This window comes from Aythya ferina (assembly GCF_964211825.1).
Source record: "Aythya ferina genome assembly, chromosome: 9".
In the NCBI taxonomy this organism is placed as follows: domain Eukaryota; kingdom Metazoa; phylum Chordata; class Aves; order Anseriformes; family Anatidae; genus Aythya; species Aythya ferina.
The window spans coordinates 6,120,648-6,146,912 of NC_140305.1; the positions used below are offsets into that span (position 1 = coordinate 6,120,648).

Here is a 26,265-nt window from a genome sequence, read left to right on the forward strand (position 1 = left end):
CAAAAGAAGTAGCACTTTGAATCACTGATGGTTCATAAAGCTCATTGAAATAATCATGGCTCAACTACTGTAGGCCTTCATGCAATCTCAGCCTATTAGTTGTAGGCTAATGCAGGCCTTCTTCACAGCCTCTAGACTTCTGTTTTGGATTAATCTAAATACTCCTGCTCTGTCCTCCCTCATGCACTTCAGTGAAACAATCACATTTCCTTATCACCAGCGTGGAAAACAGCAAATCCCCACACAGGACAGAACAAGCATCAAAGGCATCTTGCAGATTAACAGCCGTGCCACCTTCCAGGGAGAAGGGATACAGGTGATGGTTTCAAACAAGCAGAATTAATGTTTTCAATATTCCCATTGTACCTCCTAAGTATTGCTCAGACATCTGTGCCAAAGGCTTACCTGGAGCCTTCTGACAGCAGACGCACTGCCGTGTAACACTGGCTTAGCCTCCTGCTGCCCCCTTGCCTTTCTCCTTTCTGGCTCAGGCAGCAGGAGACACCACAACACCAGCTGTATACAGAGCAGCTGGTGCGTAAACATGCTTTCTACCTGAAATCCAGTGCTGAGGTGCTGCTGGTGGCTCTGCCCAGTAAAACTTGATGTACTCAGAGGAGAAACAGGAGGCACAGTGAGAATGAAGGTTCAAGCTCAGGGAAGCGTCTCTCTGGCCCACGTGTAATCAGACCACAAGGCATAGAAACACTCAACATGAATTTGTGCAACCTTGTGAAACGAAACAAAAACAAGTACCAAAAAAGTTCCAAAAAGGACCTAGAATATTGAAGGCACTCAAGTACATTGACAGCTATTTCCACCAAAAGCTTCTTACTCTGTCCTAATACAAAATACAACTTAATATGTGAAGAAAGTTAAATGATTTAGAAAAGTAAAGGGGAAATATTATTCAGAAGATGAACTACATGCCATTTGGACATGGAAGTGACCACGCAGTAGGAGATTTAGCATGACAGCATGTACAGCACTAGGGGACGCTGGAAGAAAATGTTATTTAAATTAAGCATTATCTCACAAACTAAACTACAGTAGTGAACACAATACTGCTAATCATGCATGGAATGATGATTTGCATTTCTTTAATTAATGAAAACATAAGCCACCATACACTCCATCAAATTATTTAGGGTCACTTTTGCAAATGAGTATGAACTAAAATGGCTGGTCTTTAAAATAAAATTATAAAAGGCAGGATTATCACTAACATCTCAAAGACAGAAAACATGAAGGGAAAGACCCTTTGAAACAGCCACTCCAGGAATTTCAGCATCAAAGACATTTAGCTCCCTTTTCAGATTTTACTTGTATTATTTCCATATTGTAAGATTAAGGCAAAGAGTAGGTGATTACATGTATAGAGAGCAAATTGGAAATTGCGTAGGAAAAGCTGTGTGCTAAAGAAACAGCAAAAGTACACATACCATCATCGCATTCAGTGTCAACAGCATCACTGGAGTGTTTATCCCAGTCTTTTACAAAGCACTGTATAATACAAGGTCTACAATAAATATACAGTTCTGCTGACATTGCCATTAAAGAAGGACATGCAAAAAAGCTTTTCCTGCCCCTCATTTGCATGAAAGGGGCAAAAAAAAAAAAAAAAAAAAAAAAAAGGTTGAAAATAATAAACCTCACTTTGTGCTTTTTGTCATTGCATTTTATTTGTTCTCAGAGAACATCCTAAAGTGATTCTGCATATGAAAAAAGTAAAAATTTAGGAGAATCAGAATCAAATCTGAACCTTTTTCCCTGTTTGAACAGCAGCCTTTTTCATTTTGACAGTTGTACATCTAACACTTGAAACAGGTAAAGGAATACTATTGAAAGGACATCTTTTTTTCCTGACTACATGTTTATGATGGAGTATAAATTCATCTTAGAAAAAAAATAAAGAAAAGGTAGCAGCAAATCCCTTCGTGGAATTGCATTTCCTTCCCCTTAAGGTCTTCTGCATCTGAACACAGTACCTGGGCAGTGTTGCAGGGACAACCCCACTACTTTTCTTAACCCCACTGCTTTTCTTAAAACAGCATGCCTTGTCCACGCATCAGCTGTATGTTGGAGCAAACAGCAGATCACTGGGTCCCCAAAGAGAAAAGAAGCAACCACCAGAAAGTCCCTCCCAAGCTCCTGTGGCCTAGCAGAGCTTTCCAGAGCAGCCAGCAGGTGTACTTTTTAATAGGACAACTGGGATGTAATCCTTTGGCTATCCATACAGAGTCCCACTGCTGTTGCTGCCAGCAGAAGGGTGACTATGTGAAAGAAGCTGACGTGCCTGAAGCTCTGTTGTTTCTGAGGCAGTCTTCAAAAGACACCTTTAGACAGAACTTAACCAAGACTCCTGCTGCAGCCACGAGGATCAGAGAATGTGTGAGATGGATGCTCATGGGCTGATACTAATGGTTTTCATGACATCTCTAAAAACTCTGGTGTGTTCCCCTGAAGGAGTGTGTACAAGGCAAGAGGTTACCTCTATCTACAAAACAAAAATGTTGTTTTGGGACAACTTTCTGGTGAAGTGACCTGTATTTTGTCCATACTAGAGCTTCATGAAAACATCTTTCTTCTATTCTGATGAACTTCAGTGAGTGAATAGACTCAAAGCCTCTTCTGGACAAGTTGCTAAGGCCAGAGATGACTAAAGTCTTGAACAATGCCCTGCTCCAGCCTTCCCAGAGCAATGCCCCCAAAACCATGATGTGCATGGACATATTTCATCTACTGACCAAATGCCAACTCAGTTTTCAGCTTACTATGAGGCTGGTCAGAAGCATTTCAGTACTTCAGTGAGTTCTTCAGTTTTACAACTAGTGTTTCATACTAATGAGAATAAAACTCATTTTTTAACTAAATAAAAAAACAATGGAAGGTGTTTCCATTCTGAAAACCAAGGGAGAAACCTCTGTTGCTCTTTGCACTGTCTGTACCTCATTTGCTAGATACATGCCCTTAAAACCAAGCAAATGCATAGCTTAGGATGGCATAAATCTTACACTGCCTACATAATAGTCACTTTGACACAGAGAAATGTTAGCTTCACTGTGGCACCAACTTATTTTGCACGCAAAATAAATCGCGCTACTTATCTCCAAGTGCGAGTGCAACACAAAGCATTTTAGAAAAAAGCGAGTCAATGACTCACGCTGGTCAACCTTAAATTAACATCAGCATACATCAGTAACCTTATCATAACACAGGGATGCTGAACATTGCTACTATTAAAGTAAGACTACCATTTTCAAGAAAGTGTAGTTGGAAATCCTTTGCTAGAAAAATTATACAGTTTATACATTTCACGTTTGCATTTTCTGTATCATCAGTTAAAATACATGCAACAAGAATATGCAGATTTGGGGATGGAGAGGGAAATGAAAATAACTGATATACATTTAGAAAAAACTCACAGGTCACAGTTAAAGCTCCTGTGTCATTTTCAAATGCTCTTTTAGAAAAGCATTTGATAAGAAAATGCATTTTGGCTTATTTTGTGTATGGCTTCGAATTCAGGCAGTCCACAGCTCTCGCCCTGCTAAGTGTTTGGGAATGGTAAACAAGTTGGCAGATAATTGCATGCTGTCTCTTAGCAACCAGAACTGTCTTGCAATGAAGTTACTAGGCCTTTTTTTTTTTTTCTGATATATTCTAGTAATGACACGATTTCCACAAATTTTAGACCCAGTCAGGCAAACCCCTTTCATATACTATCTCCTGGATGAGCCCATCATTAAACGACAGTAGAGACCTGCTAGAGAAAGCTACCGCTTTGTTTGCAATCTCTTGGGAAGACAATTCACAATAAACATACACTGAGGACAAACAAATGAGTAAGTAGGAAGAGGCTAGTCAAAATATTTTGTCATGAGCCCAAATAGCCTTTTCTGTGGCTGTAACTGCAACCAAATACAATATAGAAACCTGTGGTGGCGTACATAATCCTTGAGATAGCAAAACTTGCAATTGCATAAATGCAGCAATGAAACTCAAATTCTGGAACAGAGGAGAGGCTTAGGCCAGTTTTCCAGAAAAGCTCCAATTTTGGTGACTTCTTTTGCAAATGCAGTCCTGCTTTCAGGCATAAAGGAATTTTGAAAAGCCTGCTCTTTGCACACAGAAGGGGAAACGCTGCTGCCACTACTTCACTCTGCAGATCTAGGACTACACAGTGCTCATAGACAGCTGAGAGTGACTGCCAAAATTTTACTACATTTCATTTGGAGTGGGCAGGGCCTTTGTTTAGTGCCTTCCTGGGAAATCCATGATCTTTAGGTTCTATTTCCCTCTACAGTACCAGAGCAGGTATTAATAAAGTAGCACAAGAATGTTTAAAGAGATCAATAGTGCCATAAAATACAATTAAAACTGCCACTTAAAATACCTTGCCCTGCCAATAGGCTTTTAAAACGTCTCCCTACTCAATGCTGATTTTGCATTACAGCCCGTGTCTGCTGGCTGGCAGAGATGCGTGGATGCACACTTCAGAAGAGAGCACCCTTCTCATCCGTGTCCCTCCATGGACATCATGCTGCTTCTCTGCTCAATGGTCAATTTGTGCACAAGTACCTCTCTAAATTAATTCTCAGAGCAGGTTACTGTTCCTTTATTATGGGCCATCTCCAAAATGGTAACCAAACTCACTTGAAGCAGAATGCAAGGAGCCATTACTCTCTCACTGCCTGGTGTTAGTTGCACGTGTTTGCACCCTGCCTGGCTACCTCGGAAATGAAGATGAAAATCTAACTGACTGATTCTGGAAATTGAAAATAGATTTTTCTTAAGTTCAAAAGCAACAACATAAATCACAAAAAAAAATATTAATTTCAGCACACAGACTTGAGAGTCTGTCCCTGTAACTCTTGTTAAATTGCAGCTGCACAGCAGACACAAGAGCTAGCAGTCTTTTCACCACGTTTTGCTGTGCACAGGTCTCCATTTTAGTCAGGCACTTGGAGCTGCACCCGGCCTCAGATGAAGTGCTTGCTACAAAAACTCAGGTTCCAGCTAAAGAGAAAGAGAAACCATGCTACTTCAGTCAGGGATCTGACAGAGGAAAGGAAAACAGAAGAAGAAAGGGATTCCCTGCAATAGTACACTGTTCCAGTAAATAGCTCCAATGGTGCTCTAAGTGCACCAGCATGCTCCCCTCGGCACCGATGGGCAGCAGAAGAGCTGGTGGCACCAGTCCAGCGTGCACAGCACCTGCCCTGGAGCAACATAATTATACTGTCCTCCTCTCCTTCAGGGCATTAAGGTGCAGGCAAACATAAGTTGTCAACTCCCTCTGGCTTTAATCCACCCCCATCTCCACGTCTCTTTGCCCACCACAAAAACTAGTCCCTCTGCTGAGGCTGCTGCCCCTCAGATTAGCTCATCATGTGCCTTGGGTGACTTCTCCTAGTCGAGTGAAGTCCTACCAGGCTGCACCTTGCTGGTGAGGAGCTAGAGATCACTGCCATCTCCATCAGCGCTCCTCTGAGCGGATGCGTGTTAAGTGGCAAGGAAAAGCTCTTCTGGTAAGTGCTTTGGCAACACACCATCAATACTGAGATGGATTAGTCTCCCCATCCTCCCCCCGCCCCATTCTTCTTTACACTCAGAATTGTACAGGAGTCCACAGGAGGTAACAACAGAGAATGTGTCCAGAGAAGCAGCATACCGCTTGTCCCACTGCAGAGACCCTTCAATTTTAATTACACTAATAAAAACCTACTGTTTTATTTTCTCAGACAGATTTTTTCCAAATGAAAGAAAGTGAGAAAGTGAAATACCTATAGCAGAGCCTTGAGCCTTGCCAACTTTCTTGCTTTTTTTTTTTTTTTTTTTTTTTTTTTTGCTTTTTTTTTAAACTCAACACAGAATCAAAGAGGATAGGAAGGAACTCCAGCAAGATGATGCTGATGAGGAAATCGCGGCGATGCTCAAATACAGTTTCCCTTTAAGAATCTGCCAGGGCTGGAGCAGTCACGTGGCAGACTGGTGTGTGCATGGGTCTGTGCGTGCCTGTTTAATAAGCCATGAAGCTCTCTTTGGCTGAACTAGCATGTCTGTCATGTGGTATAGGGTTGCCATGGCAAGTACATATGCAGTTTTTGATCTACTTCAGAGACTTAGCAGAATTCAGATTAACAATGCAAGAATATGATTTCACAGGAAAAGCTTTCCTTTGCTTAGCCTAACAGTTCAGATGTGAAGCTGAAATTATTTAAAATATCTGCTGAAAAGTTTTAATCAGCATGTCACAAATACCATTTAGCTCAAAACAATAGCCCTTCAGCGTGAATCCCATCGGTTCTGTCTTTGAAAGCAGCTGTGTATTTGTCACATGTTGCAGTGCATGAATTTCTGTACACTTGTCCATTTACATTCACAGAAAATTGTATTTCTGCTCCAGCCATCAAAACAAGGACAATTATTCCAGTGGGAAATAAATAAATAAACAAATAATACTCCTGTGAAAGTTGTCCCTGACACTGAGGTAGAAAAGGTCTTCAGGTTTTAATACCTGGTACCAAAGTTAAGATCTTGCTTGTACAACAGGCTGATGCACACCTGCATTACATGGATTTTAACGCAGCGAGAGAATACAGCTGAAGCCACTTGCAACTCAAAGCCAGACTTGGGGAGGGAGCTGTTTCTGCAGGAGCAGTCAGAGGGCTGTTCTGAGTGACTGAGGCCAGCTCCAACAAAGCACACCGCTCATGTGCTTCTGGAAACCTCACCATGGTGCCAGCAGACACCTTGACCTAAGCTCATCAGTGTTTAGTACACATTCAGGTGGTTTTCATGTGTGCTACTGCTCCAGAGAAAAGATTTCCAAGTCCTGAAATAATTTTTGATGCTACTGAACAAGCTTCAAGCAAAAACATTACACGGAGTCTAGCCATACAGAGTGTCCAAGCCTCTAAGCAACTGAGTAAATGCAAGCAGACCTCAATACCACACAATTTTTTAATAAAAGTTAGCCCTTTGTTTCCTTGTTTTTCATAAAAGTCCTTGAAAAAGGATAACCTATATTGAAAAGACAACTGATTCTCAGTGTTTCCTTCCAGCAAGGAAAACAAATGAAAACTAAATTTGAGTTAAAGCCGAGTGGATTCCTCTCCCCCTCCCACACTGGCTTCCAAACTCTTCCAACAGCCCCATTCATGCCTGTAATTACCACCAACGCATACCATCAGGAGGTGCAGAGCCTTCCCACCAAGCAGGGAACAAGATGTTGCTTTTGTTCTTTCCCTTTCTTAGAAGATACTGTGTTTGGGTTTTGCAGGCTAAATTTGAATCCTTCTCCTTTTTAACCTTATGCTTCTTACTCCACTTAGATTCTCCATGTCCCCATACACATCTCACTTCCACTGTGTATCATATCCTTTTCTCCAATAGCAACAAAAGGAAAAATCTCCATTGCAGATCTCTTGCTGATTTAAACAAACCTGAATACTAAAACATGAAGTGATGCTCTAGGATTTCCTCTCCTCTATTAGAGTGGGTTGCATTTAATGTTGATTGATAATCTGATATCCATAAAATTGGACACCTGCATCACTACATTTACAATCAAGAGCTTTCTCCCGTAGCAAAATTGCCTAACAGAGTATACGGATTTTTACTGAAACTGTTTTGAATCTGTTTACAGAAGATGAACATCAAAATCTAGCCACTGAAATACTGGATGCAGTTTCAAGATGCAAATAACAAATTTTGCTGCACTACTGTTTTTTGTTTATTACAAAATTGCTGACATCTCTCAAGTTCATCTCATTACCAGAAATTAGAAAAATGAGATCACTAGTCAGAGCTCCTACTAATGTGATTTTGGTGTTAGCAGTCTAATTTTTTAATTAGCCTCTCTTTGTTTCCTGATTCAGACCTGCACATTGTGGAAGGCTGCAGGATTTTCTGTCGGAGTTACAAAGCTGGGCACTGAACAACTTGTCATGCTCCCCAGTACCTCTGTTTCAGCCCTGAGCCCTCTGCAGACAGCAGGAATTTGCTTCTGCATAGCCGCATGCAGAGAAGCAAAACAAACTTTATGTTTAATTATAGAAGATTATTCTCTAGATGGGCTACATTTTTAAACAATCTTTTTTTGCAATACTAATGGACTCAGCAGTTTCCTTTTGTCTTTAAAGATTCAATTAAAAGTATGTTTCAGAAATTAAATTACAGCATGAAATTAGCTAAGGGTATGAAATACTGCATTTGCCCTAGCATTCAGGGAAAGGCTGTACAAAGCAATTCACTTAATGGCTCCTAACACGTGATCTCGACTTAATAACTAAAGTGCCCTCAGCTAGCAGAGGATCTACTGGTGAGATATGCCCTATATAACCCACCAAAAGGAAGAATGGATTAAATGCAGGTAAATTTTGTTAATTTATGGTAAGCCCTGCAGTCATTCTAATTTTTGATCTTTTAAAACATTACAATTTTGTCACATAACATACTTGTCAGCAGGAGTATTTCTGTGTGTTTTGGCAGGCGGTGGCCCTCTGTCTTCACGTGTTCCAGAAGCATCTGCCCAGGTCTATTGGAAGCATTTCTTTTTCTCCAGCTTTCGGAGAGTACTGCTGGATGTAATTCATCACAGCCACCAGGGATACACTTCAGTTTATTCTGTGCTGTACTAATATAGGGAAGGAAATGAGCAGTCCCCTAACTCTTCAGCTGTCCCTTTAGTCACTAGTTGGGCACAATTTCGACTCGTGCTGTGTGCTGCCCTTGCGCGCACATAGTGTTAGCGCTACGGAGGAGTCTAACCCATTTGGGATCCTTGGGTACTGTGCAATAACAAAACAAAACCCAACTCCACTTATGACTGCTGTTCTGGGACCAGAACAGCTCACTTAGTTCATTTGTAAGCTCCCCAGCAGCACCCAAGCCCAGCGGGGCTTCCCCCAGGACTGAGCGGATCCTGCCCTGCGCTGCTGGCACCACGGTATTGCTGAAGGCCCTGTGCCAACAATACTTTTCACCTCTTTTTTTTTTTTTTTTAATATATATTTTTAAACTGATTTCACTTAGGATTACAACACAAATTAGAATAGAAAGCCAGAAAAAAAAATCAAATGAGTCTCAAATTAACTATAAAACCTACAGCTAGTAATGTCTCTGCAATCTATTTCTTCTCTAATCTCTCCTTTCTCCCATTTCATAAAAATCTAATCAGTACAAATGCATATTCCTATTTCATACGCATTTTAGCCACTGATCTAGGTCAATCTGGCAACAAGGTGCCCATCACCTGATGCTTCTGTTGCAGAGGCGGTCTGCTGAAATTCTGCATTTTCAGGGGTATACCTAAGAGCCAACTCTTCTTTAGGCTAAGAAAATAAAGATTCTGATTAAATTGTCAAGGACCATACCATGTTTATGTTTTCCTGCAAAGGAAAAGGAATAAATAAGAAGCATGTGTAGCTTGTCAGAAGGGTGCTGAGAAAGAGAAGAGGCAAAGTGAACAAATGCCTACCAGCTGGGTGGGGCATGAAGTAATCTGTATTATCATCAACAGGAAAATACATAGAGATGTGATTTATGGCCCCAGAAGGAGCAAGGGACTGAGCTGTTTTGCTGAAATAACATGTTTGTTTTCAACTTTATGAACAGCTATTGTTAAAGATTTTCCTGAAGGTACAGAAGGATTCAGCCATTAGGCTAGCGCAGATTTTTGGTTCTGCTGTGTTGTGTGACCGGTGCTCATTACAGACAGTTTTGGCAGAGCTTCCTACATATATGTGCATGAATATGCTTTGAGCATGCTGAGGACTGTGACTAGCTGCAATTTTACTGCTTATGGGTCACAAGACTACTTTCTGTATGTCTTCATATCCGTGCTTCAGGCTGTAACATGAATTCTTAATCCAGGTCACAGCCAATGACAGCATTTGTCAGGTGTCACTGAACTTCAGTGTGGAGTACATTGTGGTTACTGGAAGCCTTGAACGAACGAGAACAGATCGATGCTTGCGTTCTGCCAGCAGTCCTGGCTAGGCTTGCTAGTGTTACATGACATCAGTTGTGCTGTTGTACTGAATGCATTTCTTCATTAATGAACTCCAACCTAGATTAGTTATAAAGACTTTATCTGGGAATGCTTCAAAATAGTCTTGCTTTTTTTTTTTTTTTTTTTTTTTCAATCCAGTCTTCACAATAGCAGTTTTTATTTTTTTTTTCTGCCATTGGTAAACACTATGCAATTTCATAGTGTATTTGAAGACATTTTTCAAAGCACATGCAAGCCTCTGACTAGAAATAGCAGCACCACCAGAGCCCTACAGGCTTGTGCGAAACATCTACTTAACAGCTCTACGTGCATTTCTGTCTTGCTAAGGGGGCCTTCTTGGTAAGAGGCAATGCACGATAATTTTAACTTTCGAGTTAAAATCACAATCACATTCTCTCATTATAGTGTAATAAAGAGATAGTGAGAAAACTAGAAACAAAGTTAGCTTAGGAACAAATGGCTGAAGTGTACATTATGATCCATACACCCCCGCCCCCCACCACTACACAGCCTTTCCAGTCCCTTCCAACCCAAACCATTCCATGATTCTGTGATTCTGTCATCTCCCGGTGGTACACCAGACCTTCTCCACAATGACTCAGGCTGCTGAAAGCACACGAGACTGTAGGTTGTGTGTGAACATCCGTCCAAATGGAGCTGGACCACGGCCAGCTCACTCATTTACACAGGTGGTCAGACAGCCCACAATAGCAACAGTGTGGAGCCACTTAGACTGGATCTTCACTAGAAGAGGGCTCTGTAACCCACTTATAAGTCCTTTGGGCTCTCTGTGACCCCATGATTCTAATTATGCTTTTAAATATAGCAAATGAATCTTGAGCCAAAATGCACTTGCTTATGTAGTGGACCAGTACACACCTGGGCAATTTGTAAAGTGATGAAGGGGAAGAGATCTCGTACCTCCCCCTGAAAAAGAGTAAAAGGAATAGGCAGAAGCCCTAAAAACATGGAAGATTTATAGAAAACAACATCAATGTTTAAATACCAAACTGGAGATGATTTTATTTTTATTTATTTTTAAAAACTTTGGATTACCAAGTTGCTATCAGCCACTATAGTAAATTTTAAATAACATCTGTTGCATGACTGTCCTAAAATAAAACTTCTCAGAACAGCAGCAATAGCAATATAATATAGCTTGCATTGTGTCTGTAGTTTATTTTCTATGGCAATAATACAGGCAGCCATATGGATACAAGCATTTGGAAAGGAGGATTTGTTGGCTAGACCACCACATCTGTTTACTTATAAAACACAACCAAAATACATTTGGAGGTCACTGACTGCACAACCATTTTACTTACTCTCGATGAAAAAACTGTCAATGCTACTCTTTCTAAATCAACTCAGCTTCAAAAGAGGCTATCATTCTTATAAGGAAAAGGTTATGAAATCATACTAAAATTAGTCTCTATCGTGCCTCATCAGACACTTCAACCATAAAGGTGGTATAACAACATTAATTTAATCCAGGATGAAATCAGCATGCAACACATCCAGGAGAAAGAAAACTGAACAAATTCCACATGCATAACTTTCTCATAACCCATGCCCTTTGATTAAGGGAGCAAATACCACCAACTCCATATGCAAAGCCCACATTCATAGCGGGAACTTACATTTGAATTAAAAACAGAACACCAGAAGCAGCTGCACACATAAACCATGAACAAAACCCACACACAAACCATGAACAACAGGTTCATAAGCTAGTAACTTAAAACATCTCAATGACATGCTTGCAGGTATTTTAATTGAGCCCCTCACCATGATCAGAAAAAATTATTGCACTCCCTTGACGTTTTTCTTGAGGTCTGGCTGTAAGCATATTGTAATCTAGTAAGCATACATTCCAAATTTAGAAATGTCTAGTTCACTATGCAAAATTTCAACTACAGGCAAGGCAAATGTTTAGGAAAAAAACAACAACAACAACAAAAAAAAACACACACAACAAGCAGTATTTTAAACATTATTTTGCCTAAAGTATTTCTCTGATTTCAATACATCATTGAAATTAATTTTATTATAAACAGTGAGATCATAATGAAATTATTTTCCTTTGGTTATTTTTTATTCTGGTAGAAACTTTTGGTAGAAACACATCAACATGACCTCATACTCTAAGTTAACACACATTTTCTCAGCTAAACAGAGCTTTTGGCAGTGAATAGTCCCATACATAGAAGTATTTTTATATTTGCTTGCTGTCACCCACACTTGATAACACTTAACTTTTAGCCAAAGGACACATAACTTATGTCTTGTTTATGAAGAAACCTAAGGACAGAATCTACAGAAAACAACAGACAGGCAATACCTGAATGCAATTGCCTCCACAACCTTAAAAAAAAAATAAAAAGGAGGGGGAGAGAGCAAGAGAAAAATATTATCTTACTTTTGCCGATGGGTTAGTCTTCTTCAATATTTGAGTTGCCATATAAAGGAGAGGTTAGGATGACAGCTGTTCATTACAATTCCTTCTTTATTATAAGAGCTTAACTCTGCCACTGGCTGGCTGGCCCATTTCTGCTAGCTTTAGCACAAACAGTGCTCCTAAAAGCTCCTCCTCTTGACAGCATCTGTCTGGATACTTCCCTCAACAAGCAGAAACACGGCTTTGCACAGAGCCATTTAGGTGCTGGGAATGAGCTAGGAGTCAGAGAAACCATCAGAAGCAGAAATATTTTGGTGGTAACATCCAAGATTTGGCAGGCAGAAATGTATGCCTACTGACACCACCAGCTTTGCACTAGAGCAGTCACGTTTTTGTAGTATTACAAATCAAAATGTCAACTCCCCCAATTGAAACATTATCTTAAATGATACCTAAAAACTAGAAGCCAAAACTTTGAAAGCATGCATCTCCTATGAAAGCATGCAACCCCTGCCACTCCCTATGATTAATGCAACATGCCTCAGACTTAAGGGAAAGCGGAGGAAGGGTTCATTATTTCTTACTAAGGCTTTGTACTTATACAATTTTAGAATGTCACCAATGAAGTATCACACAAGACTAAATATAATAGATGCAAAGTATTTAACTATATGTATTTCAATTAAGGATGAGTAAGGAAGCAACTGCTTATTGTAAGAGGTGCCTTAAGTAAACTCAAAATTCTCACCTTTTCCCTGGCACCCAGAGCAGCAGAGCCAAATCTACCTTCTGTTCCCAGAAAAACTGCCTACGGCAAATATTGTATCATCATCGCAAATGTACATCTCACAGTACTGCAACTTACTCCCAGTGAAACTGATGCTGCTTCGTAACTTTATTTGCAATTTATAAGCTCTGTGGGCAACACGCCAGTGTATTCTCTTGGTCTGGACACAACCTCCTGAACAGACAATGATCAAGTAAGTGAGTCCAGACAAATAAAAGAAGGAAGAAAGAGGGTCTAAAAATTAGGCTCAAAATGTATATGCATTAATATTTACTGTGGCTTACTCCCAGCTAACTGATCAGCATGTTAACCTTATTTTCTCTGCATGATCGCTAAGTACTCTACTAAAATTAGGTCAGAAATTCAGATCAGATCAGCTGACTCAGCCCAGCAAGATCAGACAAAGGCTAGTTGCTTTTTTTTCCAATGCAATGCATGGTTTATCCCCTTCAATTTACAATAGATCCATACATTTTTCCCCACAATTAACCTATCAGAACCACAGAGAATGAAACAGCAGTCGCGCTAACAGTATATCAGTGCTATTGAAGAAACACAACACAATGTATCCTTTTGTAAGGCAAAAATATAATTGCACTTTTTTTTTTTTTTTTTTTTTTTAGGGTAATTTTTCAGATCTTGTTTCCAAACTGCCAATACTACTGCATTTCAATGAAGTTTTAAGTCATTCAGCATGGTTATCAGACGACTCAGGTAAATAACAGCTTCTTTGCAATAATGTTTGTATGAATTCCAACACTGTATTAATATTAAATAAAGTGCTCATTAATTTGTTAATATACATGAACAGCCTACTTCTCAAAGAGACCATCTGAACACCAACATTGAATAGCTTCTCAAAAATTAAATCACCAGACTTATGCAATTTTCAGTAGGTGCCAAAGACTCGCAACTGCTTTATTTTGATTCCTGCCATCAAAAGGAGAGTATTTGCTGGAACCCTCTCCCCTGCTCAAAATTTACCTGCTGGGAGTCACGGGGGAAGGCTCCCTTGTTGCTACGGAGATTGTTTTTGGCTGTTGATAGTCTCCAGACTGTTAGCACTGCTATCACTGCACATGTGCACCATTTGCTATCTAGGCCACACTATCAGGAAATAGGGTAATATAAATACCCACGAAGATAAGGTAAAGACATAAGGAAACTAGTACAGAACAAAAAAGAAATCAATAATCCTACTTTACCTTTTCTCACTGCCGTGTCTCAATAGACATGGGCTTGGGTGAACCTCTGGAGGTTACTACAGGGAGAAGACTTGATTGCAGTCAGCCTAAGTGACTTTAGACATCATTGTTCCTGTAGCCGCATCAGTTGTTTTCCCTTAGTCTGCCATTGCTCTTAGTTGTACCGATCAAGGGTTGATCATGAATATCTATTTTCCCTTCCCAAGTTTACACAGGGAGAAGACAGAAAAAGTCTAGGTAAATAAAACATTTTCTAAAATTTCCTAGGGTGTTTGTCCTACTCCATTTCCTTAGAAGGATATTGCACGCACACACACGCACACCAATGCTACTGCAATAAGCCAAATCGGCAAGGAGTAGAGGGACCCACCACAAACACAGTTTCGCACAGAATAGTGCTATATCCAAGAATGTTGGTGCCTACAAGTCACATACACACATTTATGCATGCACAACACACATATACTGTTCCTCAGATAAACCATAGCATAGCTGGGAATCTTCCTTGCATTTTCTGACACTATCTGGGGTGCAGAGCTCTGTTCTCAGCCATCTCTGTTTAACGTAAGCAAAGAAATTCATGATTTGGCTCAGCCCTAAATCATCAACACTTATCCAGACCTTTTCATCAAATCACTTTGCCAGGATCAATAAACAAAACCACACGAAACAACCACAAGGTTGGAAATACTATTACCACCATTCAAATTAGGTATGGAGAAGCTTAAGAACCAGGTAGGTCCAAAACTTACTCCCTTGCCTCAAGAAACTTATTTACAACAAAGCCTGTTCTGGCATTTAGTGACCTTTATGATCACTCATAAAAGTGCTCGTGAAAGGCTTAGCCAGAGCACGGCCTAATTAGCTGTCAACCATGAAGACCATATTCTAAATAAATCTGTATACATTGACAGTTTAACAGCTTATCAAATGAAGTTGCCACCACAAGGACCAAGGAATTTATTTTTGCAGCAGTTGTAAATTAATGAAAAAGTGAAATTTCAGTAAATTAAAAAAAAAAAAAAAAAAGTTCAAATTAGATTTGCAAATAAATTTCTTCAGTGGGAAAAGCCAGTAATTTAAGATCATAGAATAATTAAGGCTGGAAAAGACCTCTGAGATCATCTAGTCCAACCTTCCACTTACCACCAATATTGCCCACAGATAAGAAGGTACTTTTCATCTTATTACTTTAGAACAGTGTTTTACTGACTAGCACCTTTACTTAGCAGGTGAGACATTCAAATTTTTCCTCTTCTTCATATAACTACTGTTTAACTCCCCCTTACCATCAGATCCTACTCATCCCTCTTGGAAATTCTGTGGTGTATGTAACTACGGTAGTCAAAAGAAAGAGAAGACTCAAACTGCAGGGTTTCTTATGGTTGTTATTGTTTTGTTTTGTTTTTTACTGCTAAAGGCACATCTTCAACACAAACTTTCCAGTACCTGCTCCCAGGAACACTAAACAAAACTGGCAAGAATTAAACAAACTGCATAAATCCTGCATAGATCAAAACAAAGCAAAAACTGCATTTATTTGCTGCAAGGAAAAATGTGTTTCTTTGTCAAGTCATGCATAGCATAGCTCCTGCTACAAATTACCTATGCCTTTGACTCCTCAACAGTTTGAATCCCTCTAAACATCACCCAGAAGGAACTGACAAGGTAACTAGTCCAGAAGACATGAAAAAAAACCATTGCATTGGCTCTCATGATTCACTTTAATTACACATTACTCTTATATCCTCTACAGAAAACAAATTAGTGGAAATCCAGATAATTCTAATTCCTGGAATGTAAAGCAGCCATTATTTTGCTTTATGTTGCTTCTTCTCCATTCCCCCAAACTATATGGGCTGCTCTTTTCCTTTTAACATTCCATCAAAATTACCAGACTACTGAGGCGTCACTGGAATGTTCACAGCACAGCGTGTCTGTTATACCTGGAAGTACAGTACCCAAGACATGGCATAAAATTTAATCACTTAAGCTGAAATATAGAAAATTTATGCTGGGGGGAAAAAATTCAAAGGACTCCTACCATTTTGTGCTCAAGCCATCCATTTGCATATAAAAGTTTAGCAGTTAAATGAATGGTTTAACTGTATTACACAATTTGTCCATTTTGAGAAAATACAAATTTTGGACATGCAAATGCATGTGTGCGTATACATGTATACACATAAATAACTCGTTAGATAGATAGATAGATAGATAGATAGATAGATAGATAGATAACTATCCCATGCACCCTTCTTTTCCTGTCAAAAAGACTGCAGAGATTTCATACTACCCTCTGGCACAAGAGGCCACATCGTGTAAGTGCTCTTCTCATTAACTGTCAATTAAAATTTATGGAATTGTTCAAGAGCCATTACACGGTTGTGCCCATCAGGTGTGTGTTCCACTTCAAATATTCAAACAAATACAATTATTTTTTTTACTAACTTCAGAGAGCACAGAATGGTGAAGAAGCCAAATAACACAAGACAGAATTTTTGTAGATACCAATTAGAGAGCTTTGAAAGCTTATCAGAATTTGAAACCAACTCAAGAAGAACCTGTTTTCATCTGTGAGACTGTGAGGCTTTGCACAATACGTCTTTGCAAAAAGTAGACACTGTTGAACTAAAAGCACCAGATGGCTGAGGACCTATTTTCCATTAGATATAGGTCTCCAGTTGCAAACACCTAACATTTTTTGTTACAAATCACACCTGCTGAAGATGCCACACATGCTTAAATTTAATAAATTTTGATGGAAGTACTCTCTTCCATTGAGGAGAGGAGAACCATTCAGTACTCTGTCTATACAATATAATACACATGCAATTAGCAGCCTGACACAGGCCTGTAATGCCTTTTTTTTTTTTTTTTTTTTTTTTTTTTTTAAACCAACAAGCAGCTGGAAGTCAACTGATCTAAGCAGATTTACAACTGCTGAGACTCTGAGCCCCTCACTGTTCATTCACTGTGCCAGACCACTCATCTTTTTATCAAAATATTTACCGTTTTATTGCTTCTTCTTGTTTTCGGCGTTTTTCGCTCTTTTCTTTCAAGTAAGCCAGGTTTGTTTCATTCCTCATGCGATCATTCTCTCGAGCAATGTCTGATGCATTCTGTATAACCAAGCCATCATAGGCCTTCATCCCCATGTCTTCAATATACTGGAGAAAAGCGCCCAAAGTGACCTCCTCCTGATTAGAACTCATCATCTTGCAGGAGATAATGAACAAAGGAAAGCAACGTTTCCTGCAGGTTGAAAAACACATAATACCTTAATCAGTAGGAAAACAACTTATGGTTTATGACAGAGAGACCATGTCAATTGTAATCAACATCTCTGTAAGAACTTTTATACTTTCTCCTGTCTAAAGGACAATAAACAAAGCAATTCAGAACACAGAACTGTATTATTATAGAGACAAGAAGACAAAACCCTACAACCTCTTCTTTCCAGTGATGTTGATCCATCCAATTATATATTGTTCAATTCCCCCAAATTATGTGGATTATAGGGTTTTCTCCCACCCCTTGCTTTTCCTAACAGCTTTCAGTTGCAAGGACATTGATTTCCCCAAATCTTGGTTTGAAGTGGACTGAAAAAGTTTCCAAGGACAACAGGTCCTTTTTACAGTTTAGACACAGCTTCACCAAAGCAGATAACCAGACAAAATTCCTGTTCTGCAGAATATTTCCACCTCAAAACCTTGAGGTGGAAATCACTGTTCCATTTTTTGGAACAAAAAAGTTCAATTTTTTCTTCAGGTTCAAAATCTAGAAAGAAATATTGTAAAATAGCTTCCAGTACTTCTCAGTAACACAGAAATGAATGCATGAGCCCCTAGTCATCTGCTGCCTGGCAGCTTATTAGCTTGAAGCTCCAAGAACAGACAAGAAAACTCAGCTCAGCTGGGACCTTCAGAACTGTGAAGTGCTTGAGTTCTCCAAGCTTCTGTATTTCTTCCACAGGTATGACAGACACTTGCATTTACAGCACCTCCAGCTATGCAGCATGGAGCTGGCACGCACTGGGATCCCCAGCCCACTTACGGCTCCATGGCAGGCAGCCTGAAGGCTCTCAGAAAGGCCTGAAGGCTTCCCACTCAGAAGCAGCCAGCCTTGGAGTCACAACAACCCTGCTGTGCAGGCATCAATAAATACTACAGGTGACTAAAGACAAGGTATAACTAGAAGAAACGTACTGGCCAGCTAAATTCTGTACAACCAGATTAACAATCTGTGATGTGAGTAATACAGAATGTTAAAAAGCAGGGGTGCACCACCTTATTTTACATGCTGATTGCAGCCTTCCTGCTCTAAGGTACAGAGATGCTACGATCTTGACTGGCGCCATCCTGCACCCGCTGTGAGGGGGTCTCCATCTTACCACCGAGGCCTGAGGTGGGGTGATGGCGCGAGGCACCGTCAGGCCCACTTGCCTCGTTGCGGCAAGAGCAGCCCTCCCTTCCTGCAGCAGGATGCTGTGACTTCTCGGAATGTGCCTGAGAACGGTGCCAGCACTGCTCCTAGAAGTGATCTGACTGAATAGGCAATGAGCAGCCTGTCTGCACACAGATTTTTAGGGGCAGAGCCCCTGTGTAATCATCATCAAATTTTTTCCTCCGTCTCCTAGCATTCTGCCATATTTCTAATCTTTATTACTCTGCTGGACAGGCAACATTCTGATCAGGGTAGGCCCTGATTTATAAAAATAAAATAAAAAAGTAATAGATTCTAGCAATCACTGTGGACATTCAGGCACAGCCCCGAGCACGAGAACAAAATGTTTCCACATCCATGGAGTAAGCAATCTGCAGGGCACATGAAGGGTAGAGAAATATTTTCCATCCTTTCCCTCCCCCTTTTTGATCATGTGAAGTGGCAATGGCAACAAGCTGATTTTAGACAGTTAATGATTAATGCGATGCACACCAATGACTTTTCCCTTGTTCTTTGCTTTTCTATATCAAGATTATTTCTGTTCAGTGGTAAGCTGTGTTAAAAACCTGAAGATTCAGAGGTTGGGAAGGGCCTGCTCCCGTCACCTCTGCCTCCAAAGACAACCTTTGCTATCATCTCAGCCTGAACACAAGGATGAGCCTGATGTTCAGGGTCACTGGATTGATCTTAATGTATTTTCAGCAGGGATATAGGTATCTTCTACTAATCCCTGCAGGCTACAACCAGTGAAGAGGTCTTAGCACAGCCCAAATGTGAAGGCTGCCAATTTCACATAGCTGTCGCACTGGAGGTGGCTAGCACTCCACTGGGCCGGAACATGCACTGAGCCATCAGATATATTTACTGTAAGCGGCACAGTGTCTACAAAGGAGTGAATGCTTCAGTAGACATCATTTTAGACCTGTTCTTAACCCTTCTGATTAAGAAAAATAAGTTCAGGCACTAAATCCCGTACCTGGGGACTCTCTTTACAGCAGTGAGGCCTGCCTGATTAAAAGCAATACTAATGGCATGGGCTGCTCCAACTGAAGAGCCTCCAAGCTTCCCAAATGGTTCCTGCTTCCTGATGGTTAAGATCTAGGCTGTTGCCACAGCAGATGTTTATTTCACTTTATTTTATATTTTGGAATTCTAGTAATGTCTAGTTTCTGCATTGGTGTTGCATTTAATTCAATTCAGATAAACCTGTAAAACAGAGAAACCCCACTATAGTGACCTTAATGGTAGTTTTGCCATTGATTTCTCCAAGGACCAGATTTTACTCCTGAAATATAATATGAAATTTAATCCTGGAGATAACCTCAGCAGGCCCTCAATAAATGCAGTCCAGATCCATTTTTCCAAGAGACAGAACCTGATCTGCTTTGCACCCTCTTTTATGACAATACTGCATTTTTCCATGCTTAACCTTTCTTTTTAGAGGTCTGAAATGATTGACTCTTAAGGGTATGCTGAATCTCCTTTTATAGTTAAATTTATTTATATACGGGAGGATTAATACCAAGGTCGTTCCAATTAGAAAAAGACTAACAAGACTAAAAAGACTAGCAAGTCTCTGGTCACTGCACACAGCTGAACAAATATTTTATATACTGTTTTATCACTACTACAAAGCTCATTCAGAATGCCAAAAATTTGCATGGTATTTAATTAAATAGATCAAGATGTTCTTTGCCCCAACAGGGGTCCAATCCCGCAACAATAATGAGGATAGCTGTTGTTATTGAACTCCTCACTGACAGTCAATGCCTGCATGTTACTGACACCAAATTCAGCTTGGGGTATTCCTGGAGGAACTGTTGGGGGGCTCACAGAGACTTCAAAGCCTTTAACCAGCTCTTATGGCACTAATTTTGAAAAGCATCTATACCTACAGCAAGCATTTTCTGGATTAAAACCTGCATATCTCCTGCCTGCATGGTATTTTACAGCCTCATTGCATTTACTAATATCTGATGGCTGTACATGCTCTGCTTAAACAGGGAATAAAAAGGCAAACAGCTGGGGCAAAAAGCTTAACTAATTACTGTAAACATTTTTATAGTATTGCTATTCCTTGCATAGCACATTCAGAACAATTTTACTGAAAGGTAGCAATACCACTTCTGAGATACTACGTTAATGTAGGAAATGAGCTTTTCAACTGCAGTCCACGTGGCCCACCAAGTCATACACATCATTTGCTTGCCACTCTTATCAGGAAATGCTGATTATGGGCAGCACCGATCAACCTGTGATCAAAGGTTCTGCTTGCTGGTTAACTCAGGCAGCAAGCAATTCCTAGCCATCTGTCAGGGCAGATACAAGTACAAGCAAGTGTTCTGAGTATATTTATATTTGATTAAAAAATGCAAATGCCAGTTGTTAAATATGTAGTGTAAGCTGTAGGTGAGGCACCACCATTTTGGTAACCCTAATACACATGTTGCGGGCAGATATTTTATTAGCTAGTAACGAGGACCATGCAGGGCCACTTTCTATTTGTAACCAAATTGTATTCAGTACATTTTGGTTTTGAAATCAATACACTCTGGAAAATAGTAACTGAGAGTTGTTCTGTTTGGGATATTCTCATAATACTCCTTTCTCTTCCTCCCTTCATTGTATGGGGACAGAAGGAAACATGATGAAAAGCCCTGAATTTTGCCCCTGTTTTTTTTTTTTTTTTTTTTTTTGCCTCTATATACTAGCCAACATACTGAGAGAACTGAAATGAATGGAAGGAACTTTGTTGTAAGCATTCAACAAACACTGAACATTTTTGGAAATTCTCCTGAGTGGAAGGGCACATATAAGGAGTTGTTCAACGTGTTCACTTTGCCTCTTAAAGGTTGCACTAACACTATGTGAAATCTCACTGAGAAATATAGTTGTGTTCATTGTCACCTGAGCCTCCAAATAGCCACAAATGGAGTTTCACACATCTCCACCTGTAGCTTAATCTTTGTTTTCTAAGCTATAAATAGAGCTTTTACAATTATGAGAACTCTGTACGTGTTCTTACAAGCAGCAACATAGGCCAGGTGACTGGACAGTGAATAATCCTACATTTATTACATTATTGTACATTGGTCCTTTCAATGCTACTCTGTTTGTTAAATATACACTAATGAATTAAAACATCAGGTGTTTCAGATTTAAGTTCTGTAACAAGTGTTACCATCCTGGGGAAAGATTTTAAGACCATCTAGAACAGGAGTCGCTGACAATATAACCTTTTTCAAAATTCAGGAAGATAAAATTTCCTCAAAATCTAGAATAGCTTTCTTCCAAATCAGAGAGACATTTGCAAAGCAGCAGAGAGCAGCTCGCACTGTCATGGCCTGTGCAATAAGCTGTCAGCATGGAAGGCGTAAAGCAAGCAAGATTTTTGTGGGTGGGTGTCCCCTGTCCCCCCCAGCCAGTACATCTGGCTTGCTCCTGGCAAGGGCAAGCAATCCCCTTATTGGTTTTGCCTACTAATATTTACATAACAGAAGTGAAGGTCTTTGTAATGATTCAGAAATAATTTATATGCGAGAGTAATGCACTGTCATTCACAGGACTGTTGCACATCTTACTTTTTACTCAACTATTTGCTCCCATGCCAAACATACAGCTTCTTGGTCAAAACCAAACACCTCTTTTTCATGTGATCAGCATGCAAAGCTACTGAATTCATAAAATAAGATGCAATTCTCCTAGTATCATAATATTGCAGTGCTGCTAGGTGCTACCATTTAGATATGTGGTTCTCCCTCTTACTCACATGAGGATCCCCAAAATATCGGTTGCTTTTCAGCATGCTTGACAGCCATAAGCTGCAGCTGTGCTGCACTGAAAATTGGCAATGCTGACATTAAACCGAAGGAGCTTTTTGAAGTAGTGACAAAGGCACTGATTGCCTTCTTCCTAAACCAGGGGGATTTTTTTGTTGTTGTTATTTTAACGTAGCAGAACCAAGCACAGTAACACAAGAGTGCAGTTGCCCAAAGTCCTGACCCAACCTTTCATTTATGAGAGGTCTACACCTCCCCTGTCCTGCCTGTCTCCCTTCCAGATACTGCCTCCTCTTTGAAAACACATCCACTTTTGCATTGCCTGTCAATTCCCTCAACAAAATATTTCAGGAGGATTCTGCACAAATCAAGGATACTGACCAGCCATTTAACCCTTAAGTTTGTGCTGTTGTGTTCTAGTCACTTGCAAGGCAATAAGAGATGAGTAGACAAGCCATATCCAATTTTCACAAACTGCTGACCACAGCAGTGCCAGTAAGGACCTAATGGTATTGGGTGTACAAAGAATACTTCCTCTGCAACCAAGAAAAATTCAGTGATGGAAAAAAAATACTAGAGACTACTTTCCAGAATTCTCCTCTCCTCTTATCATAGCTGTGCCTTATGCCAACTGACCTTTGAAATACCCAAACAGTTGGATATGATGTGAAAAATTTCTAAGACATGCTTTTTGAAGTTGTATTCCCTCCTCATTCTTAATGATCTGGCATTACTATTTTCACACAGTAATGCATTAAATTCTCATCTCAAATAGAAAGTAAAGACTGTCTCAAATAGGCTACAAGTTTCCTGCTATATATCATTTGACAAGTTTTTATGCAGACATTTAAAGAAAAATACTACATTAATTTGGAAATACAAAATGTACCCCCATATTTTGACTGGGATTACAAATTATATACCTTGTCCTCATTCTATTGTACAGCATGAGCTCTAGCACCTGGATGGAATCAGTGAAGCTAAGTAGTGCTAAGTCCTTCACTTAAAGAGGTTAAAAGTGGCTCCTTCAGTAGAATGAGAATGCTATTGCATGGGTTTAAAGTAATAGCCCATTTCTATAGACATCCCGCCCTTCATATGGGAAAGTCATCCTCCCTGTAGTTTTAAGAAACGGGAGAAGAAAAGAAAAAAAAAAAAAAAAGAAGAAAAAAAAAGCCTTGAATTTTGCATCCCTTGGTAGTGCTTTCTGAAAAGGGAAAGGTCTTTGCTAACAATGACTCCTCGATTACTCTAGAATGTAAAGAGCTGTTGTTTACTTTGCAATAAGGCAACACTTCTATCACTTTTATCCCCTGAGGAAAATAATGCTTCCTCCTAACCACACGGATGTTGGACAATTACAAAACTAGATTCAGAACAGCCAGTACTTAAGTGCAATTATGACATTTTATCATCCCATTATTATGTGGACGATTTATGAACAAAAAGAAGAAATAAAGCCACACAGGGACATATACACACGTATTCTGTATGCAGACAGGAGTGTATTAGAACTCAGAAGAATGAGCTTGCTCGCTGATGGACATGTTTTTTTTTTTCTCTCTATTTAAAATAAAATGGAGATTTCACTACCACCAGCATCATGTTAAGATGCTGTAAAATATTAATGGTGTAGTGTGTCTAATAAGTAACTAACATAGATGGTAAGAATTATTTCAATTAATTCATCAGAAAATAGCAAAGAATGTTTTTAATTATTTAACAGTGCCTTTTACCAACAAAAAATGCAGCTGCAAAATGTCTCTATTACAAGCACAATCGACATGTGAAGTACACAAAAACAGTCAAATAGACTTCAGCTTTCACTTTAGCAAAGGCTTGATTAATACCTCCCTAAAAGACATGCAAGTTCATCATTATGCATTCCAGCTAATCATTATTTCATTCTGTAAGTATGATTATTTCTTCATTCTAATTAGCACCATATTTTATCAGCATGCTCAAAGAATTTTCAAAAATACGTACATACCAAAATTCAAGTCCACGGGGACTGCTAAGTGCAATAATCAAAGGTGACTTTTGCCTGTAAAAGCCCTTTCCTGTGGTTATCTCAGTGCAGTCGGAAGGGATATTTCAGCACCATAAGAAACAGATTTGCAGTTAGGCTCAGTTTTTTCTTCAGTTAAAGTGCATTAAATCTTGTTGGCAAAATTGCCCAGATTGTAGAATTCGGCATCACTGTAAGTCAGCGTTACATTACGGATCTTCTTAACGTATGATTAAAATGGCATGGAAAGTTTGGCTTTAAAAAAAAAGCAGTGGCAAGAGAAGACAGGTGCTTGCTTCTTTAAATCCACATTCAGAGAAGAGAGGGTACAGATAATGGGAGGGTATAAACAACACCCTGCTTTGAGGTCCAGCAGAGAAGAAACTGGATGGTTTTTACCCACTTTACAACATAGAAGATTACAGCACCATCATATGCACTAACACAGAGATTGCTAAGGTGCCTCATTTGAATATGTTCTGTGGAGACAAAAAGAAAGGAATGTAAGGAGTAGAAAACATCCTCTCCAAATGGCTTCTTGCAGCAGGAAAGACACTCGCTCCCTCATCGCCACTTAGACATAGAAGGTCTGAAGCAGCCTAGCTTGTGGCATCGCCTCTCTCTCTCCCCCCCGTGACTACAGGCAGGCTTGCTCTCTCCAGCTGCCTTAGTCTGCTGCCGCCGATTAATCAGGGCTTCTCAAACAAAGAGCAAGCCTACCTTCGGGTGCCAGCAGGACGGCGGGGCTCGGCGGCTGCTGCAATCCGGCTGCCGGCGCGGCCGCATCCCAGCACCGCGGACAGCTCCTGCCGCCTCCCCGGGCCGAGCAGAGGGGGACGGGGGCAGCCACAGCCACAGCCCCAACCCCAAACCCAAACCCAACCCTAACCCCAACCCCAACCCCGGCCCGGGGGCTCGGCGCCCCCCCGGCCAGCGCCGGGCTGGTCTCCGCCGCGCTGGGGCCAGCTAGCAAGTCATCCAGCGGGAAGAGCCCTGCGTCAAGAGCACTGGCGCGTTTGGTCTATAGGTAGGAAAGAATATGCAACACCACCCTTCCCCCCTCCCCCTCTTCTTCCCTCCTCCCCCTTCCCCCCCCCCAAAAAAAAAAAAAAAAAAATGTTCTTCCACGGAGAATGTGTAAGTTAACCTTTAGCCCGTGTTATGGCTCAAGGAAATGAGCAGCCACTTAAAAGGAACGTCTACGCCTCGGTTTGATACCTCGTATTGATGTATCTTTTGCACTCACCCTCACTGAAAGCAGTGCAAGGCACACAATTACTGCTGACGCAGATTAGGCTGCTGCTTGGGGATGGAGGGGAGGAGCTTTTTAACCTCATCAAAACAACCTCCCACCACCTGCTCCCATTGCACGGGAACAAAACTATGCTCCTCGGACAGAACAAGCCTGACATTTATGCTGTTTTACTTGTATTGCTATAAGATGCACGCTCTGGAATGAGGCATTCTGTTTGAGAAGCATCCTGGATGAAACCACGCAGGTTTAGGCTCATCCAGAATTTGTAAGCATGGTGCTTTGGAGGGAAACATTTCCTTTTTTTTTTTCTGGAGTGGAAACCTGTGTTATAGCTCCTCCTTTCAGAACGTGTGCAGTTTTGCTTTCTCC

General features: G+C 40.3%; 1 protein-coding gene across 4 annotated transcripts in view; it reads right to left on the minus strand.

Moving 5' to 3' along the window:
* The window catches only part of NYAP2 (neuronal tyrosine-phosphorylated phosphoinositide-3-kinase adaptor 2), a 141,334-nt gene extending 115,403 nt beyond the window's left edge, over positions 1 to 25,931 (minus strand). For 2 of the 4 annotated variants that reach the window (XM_084528835.1, XM_084528832.1), the window contains exons 1-3: positions 25,362 to 25,484; positions 24,624 to 25,120; positions 17,421 to 17,663 (exon numbers count right to left, since the gene is read on the minus strand). In XM_084528835.1, coding sequence (XP_084384961.1) covers positions 17,421 to 17,626 — 206 coding nt within the window. In that variant the 5' untranslated portion in view covers positions 17,627 to 17,663; positions 24,624 to 25,120; positions 25,362 to 25,484. Of the gene's footprint in view, positions 1 to 17,420; positions 17,664 to 24,623; positions 25,121 to 25,361; positions 25,485 to 25,788; positions 25,858 to 25,887 lie in introns of those variants that run through there. The other 2 variants (XM_084528834.1, XM_084528833.1) reach the window with 2 other exon arrangements.
* Between the last annotated feature and the right edge of the window lie 334 nt (positions 25,932 to 26,265).